Source organism: Notamacropus eugenii, chromosome 2 (assembly GCF_028372415.1).
Source record: "Notamacropus eugenii isolate mMacEug1 chromosome 2, mMacEug1.pri_v2, whole genome shotgun sequence".
NCBI lineage: Eukaryota > Metazoa > Chordata > Mammalia > Diprotodontia > Macropodidae > Notamacropus > Notamacropus eugenii.
The window spans coordinates 105,934,484-105,947,324 of NC_092873.1; the positions used below are offsets into that span (position 1 = coordinate 105,934,484).

The 12,841-nt window shown below is 39.4% G+C and overlaps 1 protein-coding gene across 4 annotated transcripts in view; it reads right to left on the bottom strand.

Moving 5' to 3' along the window:
• The window catches only part of CUL7 (cullin 7), a 30,830-nt gene that overhangs the window by 8,376 nt on the left and 9,613 nt on the right, over positions 1–12,841 (bottom strand). For 3 of the 4 annotated variants that reach the window (XM_072642191.1, XM_072642192.1, XM_072642194.1), the window contains exons 7-14: positions 6,342–6,639; positions 5,514–5,724; positions 4,025–4,130; positions 3,404–3,631; positions 2,345–2,435; positions 1,993–2,161; positions 1,569–1,674; positions 1,173–1,268 (exon numbers count right to left, since the gene is read on the bottom strand). In XM_072642191.1, the coding sequence (XP_072498292.1) occupies positions 1,173–1,268; positions 1,569–1,674; positions 1,993–2,161; positions 2,345–2,435; positions 3,404–3,631; positions 4,025–4,130; positions 5,514–5,724; positions 6,342–6,639 (1,305 nt within the window). The remainder of the gene's footprint in view (positions 1–1,172; positions 1,269–1,568; positions 1,675–1,992; positions 2,162–2,344; positions 2,436–3,403; positions 3,632–4,024; positions 4,131–5,513; positions 5,725–6,341; positions 6,640–12,841) is intronic. The other variant, XM_072642193.1, reaches the window with a different exon arrangement.

Genomic DNA, 12,841 nt, shown 5'->3' on the forward strand with positions numbered 1-12,841 from the left:
AAACACGTGATTGTCATTGACTTCCTGTGATAGCTGGCTCCTCCCCCAAACCATCTTGAGGAAGAAAGTTAGGGCTTGAACCTCATGCCTCTCAAAAATTCATAGAACTTTTGCGTGTTCAGCTGTTTTAGTCATTTCTGACTCTTCATGACCCCACTTGGGGTTTTCTTGGCAGAGATACTGGAGTGGTTTACCATTTACTTCTCCAGTTCATTTTACAGATAAGGAAACTGAGGCAAACAGGGTTAAATGACTTGACCAGGAACACATAGCTAGTAAATATCTGAGGCCAAATCTAAACTCAGATCTTCCTAACTCCAGCCTGGCCCTGGATCTAGTTACCCTATGTTAGAGCTAGCTATTATTTTATCCAACACTTTCTTTTTTCAGAGTAGGAAACTAGGACCCAGAAAAATGGAATTATTTATCCAAAGTCTCTCAGGTGTTAAATCCAGGTGGTAAAATCAAGATTAAAATCTAAGCTTTGTAACAGTATGAGAAGCAGCAGCAGCAGTTACTATTTATTAAGCACTTCCTTTGTACCAGGCTCTGTGCTTTATAATGATTACTTCATTTGAAACTCATAAGATAAGTGCTATTATTATCCTCATTTTACAGGAGAGAAAACTGAGGCAAACATCAGTTAAATGACTCACCCAAGGTCACGCAGCTAATAAGTGTCTGAGGCTGGATTTGAACTCAGGTCTTCCTGACTCCAGGCCCAGCTCTCTTCCCACTGTGCTGTCTGGATGCCCCAACTCTGATAAGCTAATTCCAAATACCACAACCTTTCCAATACACCACACTTCTAGATCATCTCCTATATTTCTAGGACTATACTATTCACTGGGTCTCTTCCCAACCAAATAAGTCAAACAGACTCTTATTGAAAACCATATTGAACCAAGCCCTGTGGATAAAAGAAGGAAAGTGAAGTCCCCACCCTCAGGAAATTTATGTTGGGTCAGCTCCATTGAAATTGTGCAGGTATGAAACCCCTTCTCCCAACACACACACACACACACACACGCACACACACACACCATACACACTCCTTCCTTTCCACAGGGCTCAGTGTTATTGAATGGCTTTCCCCCTCTCTCCCAGTCTTCCAAGGGCAGTCTGCCCTCCACCTGCTCCCTCTTCCCTCTCTCAATGCCAGCCTTCTTTACCTGCTGGCAGCGCTTGATACGGATCTGAAGGATGGGCCAGAAGCGGGTCATGTTTTCCAGGAGCAGTACCCGACCATCAGAAGGCGTGACATTGACCTGCATTGGGTTGGGACGGGAGAAGAATTTGTCATTCTCATGATGGAGAAGTGAAGGGATTATATCCTGTTCCTGTGGCTACTTTCTTCACCTTCATCTCCATCCCCATCCTAAATCCTGTGGATCCTGTGGAATCTAGAACTCTTTGGTCCTGTTCCCAGTTTCCCTGTTTAGGGAAAAGTCAAATCCTCTGTCCTTGGAGAACAGGACTCCCAGATTCCTGGGGGTACTAGATCCTCCCCAGATGAAGCTAAGAATATGCTTATAAAGATAAGAGGTAAAGGAGGGGATGGTCCTCACAGTGCTGAGTTTTGTACTGACAGAGCTGGCATGGTCTCCCCCTAGCACCACCACCCGGGCTGGCATGTAGCTTGAGTCCTCCTTAGCTACCAGCAGAATCAGCTGCCTGGAGATAACGGAGGGAAAAAACTCATCAGTGACCATATCCATAGAACAACTCAGAAACCCTCTTTACCTTTCCTGACTTATTTCAGGGAGTAATAATTTTCCTTCAAGCCAAGACACAGAAATTTTGAGTATATCCCTAGACTAAGCAGTGTGTGAGTGTGTGTGTGTGACAGAGACAGAGAGGAAAGCAGAGAGAGACAGAGAAACCAGAGCACACAAAGTGTGACATCATGTTTGTCTATAGCACAGAAAATATGTTTTCAACACTGTTTTTAACCCATGGAGTCTGTGTATATGTGTGTCCACCCTGTCCCACCTGACAAGGACCCCATGGTGCATATATAATGTGATGTAGTGAGAGCCAGCACTGCCGCTGGATTCCCAGTAGGTCTTGGGGTTTCGGTCAGTCAGTTTGCTGGCCCCCTGAGAATTGGATGATACCTCCACCTTCTCCCACCACTTGTCTTCCATGTCCACTCCAGAACCTGGGGCCAAATAAGGAAGAAAGAACAAATTCATCCAGTTGAGGAAAGGACCTGGGACAGAAAATTCTAGAGAGAGTTATAATCTCTATTGCTGGAGCAAGGGGTAGTAATTCTAATGGGCTGGGAGTTGGGGCTGGGGGGGCAGCCACTGACCCTAGCCAGAGGTAGGTGAAGAACACTGACCCTGGCAGAGATGCCTGAGGAAGACGTCAAAGAAAGGGATGTTAATGGGCTGGTGGGTTCGTCTGTGCTCTTCAATCTGGCCGAGCACCATCTGTAGTAAGACCACAGGGATGAAGGCAACAGAGGAGAACATAGAGAGGAACACAGAGGGGCAAGAAGGAGCATAGTAACAGAAATAAATTTATATGGGGAAAAGGTCAAGGGACTAAGCAATTCTGTTTACTCCTCCCCATCTAAATCCTGAAGAATATACTGTCCTCCTACAGGAAATCAGGAGCAAGAGACAAGCTTTGAAAGTTACAGGTTGAACTAAAATACTTTAAAAGGAAAGCAAACCCACCTCCTGATAGAGAGGGGATGGATTCAGGGGGTAAATTAAGACTTTATCTGGGGAGGAAGATATGGCCAATGGAAGAATTTGATTGTTTGATTATGCTATGTCATTATAGGGTTTTGTTTCCATTTCTTTTTCAGTGAAGGGTGTCTGTGTGGAGATGGGAGGAAGAGAAACTAAATTTTCATTAACTGAAAAAAATTAAATTAAAAAAAAAGAAAATCAAGCTGTTTATAACATAGAGTTGTAGTTTCAAGTACAGGCCTTCTTTTCTTTTCTATTATATATATGCAAATGCCGATTTGGTGTTTAAATTCAGGATAAAAATAAATTAAAAAAAAAAAAAGAACTCAGGCACAAAGAAATAACCCCTGATCAGTCAGGTCATTACCCTTCCCCCCCACTTCTCCCACACCCCACCCCCTGCAAAAAAAACCTAGGTAGCTGGCTTATGTGCTACTTTCCTTCCTCCATCATATACTGAAACCCCTTCCTCTCTTGCTCTAATCTCACATTCACATCCAGCTTTGTCCCCTACCCCAATTTGTCTTCTTTTCCTCAGGTTCCATATGGCTCCATCCCACCATTTCCCTAGCCTCTATCTGTCTCCCTCCCAGCCTCTACCTACTTCCCTCCCAGCCTCTGCCTGCCTCCCTCCCAGCCTCTATCTGCCTCCATCCCACCTTCTCCCCAGTTTCATCCCCTTCATCTACCATCCTCCTCACCTGGATGCAGCCGGCCAAGATGCTTTCAGTGAGGTTGCTGTAAAGCTGGGCATGCTTCTCATACTCGCCTACTAGATTCCGGAGCTCAGAGCCCAGGAGCAGTTGTTCCTTGTGCTTGTCTAGGGCCTTGGTGAGAGCCTCTCGTGCTCCCAGGTGGCACAGAACCACTGCGCAGTCCTTGTGTAATGTGGCCAGGCGATGCAGGAAGCAGATTAACTCTTGGACCACCTAGAATGGGCATTAAGGCAGGATGGGGTCAAGGTTGATACTGAGGCCCAGGGAGGCAGAGATCAGCCATCTCTCTGTGGGTGCCCTATTGACCATCCTGCCAGGAGGAAGATGAGCCTCATTCTGCTACTTTCCATTCAAGTCAACAAGTTGACAAGCATTTATTAGGCAACTGCTGTGTGCCAGATACTGGGCTACATATCCAGTACCTGTCTGATAGGTGCCTGGGACTCAGCTCTCCTTATCTATGAGCCCCTCCCACATGAGGTTACTGAGAACATCCCCCAGGTATCCATGGGTGCATTTGGCTGTGTGAACACTGAGAACCCTCAGGGTGACTAATGCTCCAGGAATCTCTGGTCCTTCTTTCTCTAGCTCCTACCCTCTAGGTACCTCATGGTCTTTGCTGGGTGTTCTCAGGCTGGCCAAACAGGAAGAGGCCACTTTGTGCCAAGGGAGAGTTGAGTCCACAGAGATCTCCAGGAGACAGCTCAGTATTCTGAGGGTCCAGGAAAAAGGGTTTCAGATGGGAAGATGGACACATAGAGTGGATGTCAGGCCCACATTTGTACCTTCTTTGATACTTCAACACCCCACTTCCCACCCTAAGCTCTGAAGAGGGGAAGGATGGGGTGGGTAGAATTTTGGTTATGATGGCTATCAGCAAGTAATATATTTATGTAAAACATATTTCATTGTTATTATTATCCCCATTTTACAGATGATGAAACTGAGGCGAACAAAGGTTAAATGACTTGCCCAGGGTCACAAAGCTAGAAAGTGTCTGAGGTTGGATTTGAACTTGGGTTTTCTTGACTCCAGGTCCGGTGCCTTATCTATCCACTGAGCCAACAAGCTGACCCAAATTGAGAGCTTTGGACTAAATGATGTTGTAAGGTACTTTCTAGCTTTGAAATTTTATATTATAAGCTATGACACTGCATGTTCTATGTTGGAATAGTACATATTCTAAGATCCTTCCCATGTCCTGAATTCTGCACAGTAATATTCTAAGTTCCCATCTAGCTCTGACATTTTGATTCTATGTTTTGGGTGGGGAGGGGTTTACGCAAATATTCAGGCCCATTCAAGGGGGTCTGCACAGCAGAACGGAAAGAGTCCTGGATTTGCAGGCAGTAAATCTAGGTTCTAAATTTAGTTCTGTCAATTATTCCCTGTGTGACCTTAGAAAATTAACATCATTTTCCTGGGTCTCTGAGGGTACTGGATGAGATGACCTCTAAGGTCCTCTCTCTCCCCACCACCAACTCTAAAATCCTAGGTTTCTTTTCGCTCCTATGTGTTTCAGAGGAGGGCCTGGGTAGCTGTGAAGCAGAGTATTTAATTTAGCTGGTCATGTGCAAATGAGCACCCTGGCCCCTGTGCATGGGATACCTCTGAGTAAGGGCCCATGGGCTTTGAGTGTGAATCAGTGAAAACCTGCCTGACCTTTCAGGCAGGTGAGGTTGGAGAGTGCTGATGTAGGTTCCCTCCCAGGACTCCTCTTCTAGCTTTTTAGCTAGAGTCCTCAAAGATAAACTATCAACTTACCAAATGAAAACAGTAATAACAAGAGCCAACAGTTATATAGAGCTTTAAGGTGTGCAAAGAATTTTGCATATGTTATCCCATAGGATCCTCACAACAACCCTGGATGGGAGGTAAAATTATTATCCCCATTTTACAAATGAGGAAACTGAGGCTGAGACTTTTTCCAGCTTCACACTGTTAGTAAGTGTATGAGACAGGATTTGTACTAAGGTCTTCCTGACTCCACCACTCTACCTATCCACTTAACTGCCTCTAAGGCAAGAAGACAACCTCGTGGGGTGGTACTGTCTTCTTTCCTTGCTTTCCTTCCACACTGCCCGCATCCCCTCACCTCAGCCCGGTCATTTGAAGGGCCTTGTTCTCAGGGGTCTCCAGGCTCTGTAGCAGCAGCAGGAAGGCTTGGGGTTGGTTCTGGAGCTGCCCCAGGAGCCGGCTCACGTGACCCTCCCCAATGCCCTCCTGGCATATGCTTAGCTCCAGCTCCAGGAGCAGCTGTCCGGAGGGCTCTGCAGCCCCCACCAGGCTCCGAAACAGCAGCTCAGCTGCAGCCCCAACAAACATAGGGTGAAGAAAGGGGGTGACAAGAGTTGGCTAGACTTAGAGAGATGAAGGCCCTAGAAAATAAACTGGAAACATTTTTTTCTCCTTCAAAAAATGAGGCAGGGGGAAGAAAGCATTTTTTGGTTACCTTCCATTCAAAAGTCAGGGGACCAATATTATTGTTCCTGGCTGGCCCCCTCCCCCACCCCAACCTTTGCCAGGCTTTTGTCCCTATAAGCCTGTACATGTTCCAGTAGAAAACAAAATGAAACAAATCAGGATTTTATGGATGAAGTATTCTATAGACTATGTGGTATATTTCATGTTCTTAAACTAACAAACTGCCTTCAGCTCCATGAAGTGTTTTTTTAAAAACATACTGCACAAATTGTCCATTTCTTCCCCCAAATCGTCAATTTCTTCACCAAAAAACCAAAACAACAACAAAAAACCCTCCACCCACAACTTCAACATTTCCAAAAATTATCTATATTCACATTCTTTCTTCTGCCCTTAAGTCAGAAATGTCCCTTGGTGACTCCTGCTACCATCTCCCCTGTCCCTTCTCAGCTGCCTTCTCTATAGGCTATTACCTTCCTGGTACTTCATTGCTACTTACCTTGAGGTGCTGTGGATGACTCCTCCACCCCCGGTGACTTAGTCTCCCCCTCCCTGTCCACCTCTGACTTGGTGTCTGGAAACGGGGCCTCAGGGCTGCAGGTGTCCTCAGGAAGTGCTAAAGGGGGCGGGTTGGCTGATTTCTTCACACTGGGCTGCGGCCCAAATTTGTTGTAGACGAACGAACTAAGCAGGTCACTGTGGGTGCTGCCCTGAACCTGCCTACTGAGTGCCAGGACCAGCTTCTCTGCTAACTCCACAGGTACTCTGAGCTCACAGAGGGCCTCCTCCTTCACAGGCTGTCAAGAAAACAGAGAAGAACTGGTATTACACAAGGCTTCAGGGACCAGGGGTTACTGGAGGTGAGGCAGTATATTTCTGGAAGTCTTTTCCATCTCCCTCCACTCCAGGCCATCATAGTATGTGCCTCCCTACACGTTTCTGAAAACACCATCCCCTTTCACCTAGAGCTCCTGATGTCTACTTCCTAGCTTTCCTACCCCAAGAAACAGGTACCTTAGAATCATAAACTTTTATGAGTTGGAACCTTGAAGATAATTTTGTATAACCTCCTATACAATTTAAAAATATATTTCCTGGGGTCATCCACCCTCTTGAATAGCTACAGAAGCAGGGAACTTACTATCCTTCTCTTTTCTTCCTCCTCACCCCTACCCTTCCATTCTTCAAAAACCCATTCAGTTTCTAGACAGCTCTAATTGTTTCCCTGAGCCAAAATATGCCTCTTTATAACTTCTTAGAAAGAGTTCTACCAAATTCCTTTTATGACACAAATAAGGTGCTGATACCTAAACCAGGAAGAGCCAAAACAGAAAAAGAAAACTAGAAACCAATTTTCTTAATGAATTTTCATGCAAATTTTTTTTTAAAAATACATTCAAGGAGTTTACAGAAATACAACACAAAGATCACATACCATGACCATGTGGGATGTATACCTGCAATGCAGGACTGGTTTAATATTAGGAAAACTATTTGCATAACTTACCATGTCAATAATAAAAACAACAAAAATCATACAATTATCTCAATAGATGTAGAAAAAGCTTTTGAGAAAACACAACAATCATTCCTTTAAAAACATTAGAAAGCACAGGAATAGATGGAACTTTCCTTAAAATAATTAGTATCTATCTAATTAGCGAGCATTTTGTGTAATAGAGAAAAGCTGGAAGCCTTCCCAGTAAAGTCAGGGGTGAAGCAAGGATGCCCATTGTCATCACTATTATTCAATATTGTACTAGAAATGCTAGCATGGGAGTTAGAGAAGACAAAGAAATTAAAAGCATGAGATTAGGCAACATGGAAATAAAGCTATTACTCTTTGCAGATGATATGATGGTGTAATTAGAGAATCCTAGAGAGTCAACTAAAAAACTAGTTGAAATAATTAAAAACTTCAGCAAAGTTGCAGGATATAAAATAAACCCACATAAATCATCATCATTTCCATATGTCACCAGAAGGGATAGAAAGATAAACTCCATTTAAAATAATTGTAGGCAATATAAAATACTTGGGAGTCTACCTGCTAAGACAACTCTAGACACTATATAAACACATTTGTAAAACACTTATCACACAGATCTAAACAACTGGAGAAATATTAATTGCTCTTGACTAGGCCACGTCAATATAATAAAAATGACAATTCTACCTAAATTAGTTTACTTGTTTAGTGCCATACCAATTAAACTACCAAAAATATTTTATAGAGCTAGAAAAAATAATAACAAAATTCATCTAGAAGAGCAAAAGGTCAAGAATATCAAGGGAATCAAATTTTTAAAAAATGTGAAGGAAATGGGCTAGCCATACCAAACTGTATTACAAAGAGGTAAATCATAACAACAATCCATTACTGGCTAAGAGTACTGGTGGACTAGTGGAAATGATTAGGTACACAATACACAGTAGTAGTAGGAAATGACCATAGTAATTCAGTATTTGATTAGCCCAAAGATCCAAGCTTTTGGGACACCAACTCACTATCTGACAAAAATTGCTGGGAAATCAGGAAAGTAATTTGGCAGAAACTAGGCAAAGATGAAAATCTCACACTGTATACCAAGATGAGGTCAAAATGGGGAAATGATTTAAACATAAAGGGTAATATCATAAGCAAATTAGGGGAGCATGGAATATCTTTTATGTCAGATCTACAGATGAAGGAAGAATTGATGACAAAACAAGAGACAGCATTATAGGAAGCAAAAGAGATAATTTTGATTACATTAAATTAAAAGGAGTTTTGCACAAACAAATCCAATGCATCCAAGATGAGAAGAAAAGCAGAAAACTAGGAAAAATATTTTATAGCAAGTTCCTCTCATAAAGGCCTGATTTCTCAAATATATAGAGAACAGAGTCAAATTTATGAGAATACGAGTCATTCCCTAATTGACAAATAGTCAAAGGATATGAACAGGCGGTTTTCAGATGGAGTAATGAAAGCTACCTATAGTCATATGAAAAAAATGCTCTAAATCACTTGATTAGATAAATTCAAATTAAAAACAACTCTGAGGTACCCTCTCAGACCTATCTGATTGGCTAATATAAGAGAAAAGGAAAATGACAAATGTTGGAGGAGATAGGGGAAAATTGAGACACTAATGCATTGTTGGTGGAGTTGTAAACTGATTCAAATAGTCTGGGGAGAAATTTGGAACTAGGCCCAAAGGGCTATAAAATCATGCACATACCATTTGACCTAGCAATACTGCTACTAGGTCTGTATTCCAAAGAGTTTTTTTTTTTAATGGAAAAGGACCTATATGTAAAAAATATTTATAGCATCTCTTATGATGGCAAAGAATTGGAAACTGAGGGGATGCCCATTAGTTGGGGAATGGCTGAATATAGTATATGATTATGATGGAATATTATTTTGCTACAAGAAATGATGAGCAGGACGCTTTCAGAAAAACCTGGAAAGACTGACATGAACTTTGATGCAAAGTGAAGTGAATAAAACTAAGAGAACATTGTACACAGTAACAGCAGTATTGTAGGATGATCAACTTTGAAAAACTTGGTTATTCTCAGTAAAACAATGATTCAAGACAATTCCAAAGACTAATGATGAAAAATGCTATTCACTCCAGAGAAAGAACTGATGGAGTCTGAATGAAGATCAAAGCATACTTTATTTTTAATTGTTTTTGTTTGGTATTGGTCCATGCTTTCTTTCGCAACATGGGTAATATAGAAATGTTTTGCATGACCGCACATGTATAATCTATATTAAATTGCTTGCCTTCTCAAGGAATGGGGAAGGGAGAAAGACAATTTGGAACTAAAAGTTTTAAAAAAACAAATGTTAAAATTGTTTTTATATGTAATATGGAAAAAATATTAATTAAAAAAAAACTTCTGGTCTTATTTCTACCATTTGGTATCAAGTAACATAGGTCTAATTATTTTTCTTCTGTTTTCTTCTGACAGTTCCTCTAATTTTTGAAGATAGATTCACATAGCCTACATTGCCTTCTTTTCCCTATGCTAAACTTCCTAAACATTCCTAATTCTTTTTTAAAATTCTATTTTATTTTGTTTTCAGTTCTGAATTCTCTCCCTTCTTCCTTCCCCAACACATTGAGAAGCCAAGAAAAACAAAGTCCTTTACAAAACTGCAGTCATGCAAAATTAATTCTCATATAAACCATGTCCAAAAAAAAAAAAGGAGGAAAACAATATGCTTCAGTTTATACTTTGAGTCTATCAGTTCTCTGTTTGGAGGTGGATAGTGTGTTTCTTCATGAGGACTTTGGAATTGTGGTTGGTCGTTGTATTGATCAGAGTTTCTAAGACTTTCAGAGTTAACTGCCTTTATAATATTGTTGTATAAATATTTATTTTTATATGTAATAATAAAATAAGTACAAATAAATATATTGTTGTATAAATCTTGTATAAATTGTTTTCCTGATTCTACTCACATTATTTTGCATCAGTTCATATAAGTTTTCTCAGGTTTTTCTGAAACTATAGTTTTAATTTCCTATAGAACAATTAATATTCCATCACACTGAAATAACTTGTTCAGCCATTCTCCAATTGATGGGCATCCCTTTAGTTTCCAATTCTTTGCTATCACAAAAAGAGCTGCTATAAATATTTTTACACATATTGCTCCATGCTTTCTTTGATCTCTTTGGAGTATAGTAGGGGTATTGTTGAGTCAAAGGATAGATTCTTGGACATAGTTCCAAACTGTTTTCCAGAATAGTTGCACCAGTTCACAGTTCAACCAACAGCACATTAAAGTACCTGTTTTTTGACAGCCCCTGCAGCATTTGTAATTTTCTTTTTTTTTTTTCAACTTAGTCATTCTGATGGATGGGAGTTGATGTGTGAGTTGTTTTAATTTGAATTTCTCTAATTATCAATAATTCAGAGCAATGTTTTCAAATGGCTACATATAGGTTATATTTCTTCCTCTGAAAACTGCCTATCTGTATTTTTTGATCATTTATCATTTGGGGAATGGCTCTTGTTCTTATAAATTTGACTCTGTTCCCCATATGTATTTTAGAAATGAGACTTTATTGGAGAAACATGACGCAATTTCCTGCTTCTCTTTTAATTTTATCTGTTCTGGCTTTGTTTGTGCGAAAACATTTAAATTTTATGCAATTAAAATTATTCAGTGTGCCTCGTCTTATCGTTTCTATCTCTTGCTTGGTCATGATCTCTTCCCCTATCCATAGATCTGAAAGTTAATTTCTTCTACGCTCCTCTAATTTACTTATGATGTCACCCTTTATGTCTAAATCATGCTCTCAATTGCAGCTTTCTTTATTATACATTGTGAGATGACAGCCTACATCTAGTTTCTGTGTCAGAAGCTTTCCCAGTTTTTCTTACAGTATTTGTTGAATAGGAAGTTCTTGTATGTGAGATTTTTGAGTTTATTTATTTTTGAGGTTATTGTGTTCCTTTGCTTCCATGTTGCATATCTAATCTGTTCTACTGATCAACCTGTTTCTTACCCAGCACCAAACCTTTTTTTTAAACAATTATGGCTTTGTAGTATAGTCTGAGATTAGGCACTGCGAGACCTCTTTCCTTCTCATTTTAAAAAAATGACTCCCTTTTCCAAGTGAATTGTTACTATTTTTTTCCCTAGCTTTACAAAGTAATTTTTTGATAGTTTGATTGGTACGGCACCGAATAAATACAAAAATTTATCATTGTATCACCATTTTTGTTATATTGGCTCAGTCAGTCCATGAGTAATTAATATTTATTTAGATCTGCCTTTATTTGTGCAAAGAGCATTTGGTAATTATATTCTTATGGTTTCTGTGTGTATCTTGGCAGACAGACCACCAACTATTTTATCCTGTCTGTAGTTATTTTAAGTGGAATTTTTCTTTCTATGTCTTCCTGTTGGATTTTATTGGTTATATAGAAATGAGAATGATTTGTATGGGCTTATTATTTATCCTGCAACTTTGCTGAAGTTTTTAATTATTTCAATTAATTTTTTAGTTAACTGTCTAGGGTTGTCTAAACAAATGACCATATCATCTTCAAAAAGGAATAGTTTTGTTTCTTTTTCTATGTTCATTCCTGTAATTAATTTTTATTGTCTTATTACTATAGCTAGCATTCTAGTACAATAATGAACAGTAATGGTAAAAATGGACATCTCTGCTTTCTGTCCTAAAAAAAGGACATTTTGATCTTAATTTTTCTATACTTTATTCCATACTTTCCAGTGCTTTTATTTTTAAAACTGGGGATGAATGTTGTATTTTTTTCTAACTTACATCCTATTCTTTCTTTTAATATTAAAAAAAAAAGACTTCTAAATTTTTTTAGTTCCAAATTTCCTCTTTCTCTCTACATCCAGTGAGAAGTCAAGAAAAATAAAACCTATTACAAATATGTATAGTCATACAAAATAAATTTCCCCATTAGTCATGTTTCTCCCTTCCCCCTGCAAAAAGCAAGAAAAAGGAAAAAAAAATATGCTTCAATCTATACTCTAAGTCCATTAGTTCTCTTAATGAAGGCGGATAGCATGTTTCAACATAAAGCCTTTGGAAGTGACCAGTTACTAAGTCTTTCAAAGTCTTCACAATATTATTCACAAATATCTTCACAATATTGCTGTTGCTGTTAAGACTGCTGTGTTTTAAAAGCTTTTAAGCATCTATTAAAATAACCAATATTCTTGATATTTCTATTATCAGTATGGTAAATTATTTTATAGTTTTCCTAACATTGAGCCTGTCTTACATTCCTGTTATTAATACAGTCTGATTATAGTGGTGTATGATCTTTGTGATATATTGCTTTATTCATTAAGGAAACTGGTCTATAGTTTCCTTCTGTTTTGATTCTCCCTCAATTAGATTATCAAGATCATATTTATGTCACAGAAGGAATTTGAAAGGACCTTTAACTATATTTTCTACCCAGTTTATGTAGTATTGGAATTGTTCTTAAAATGTTTGGAGGTTCTAAATT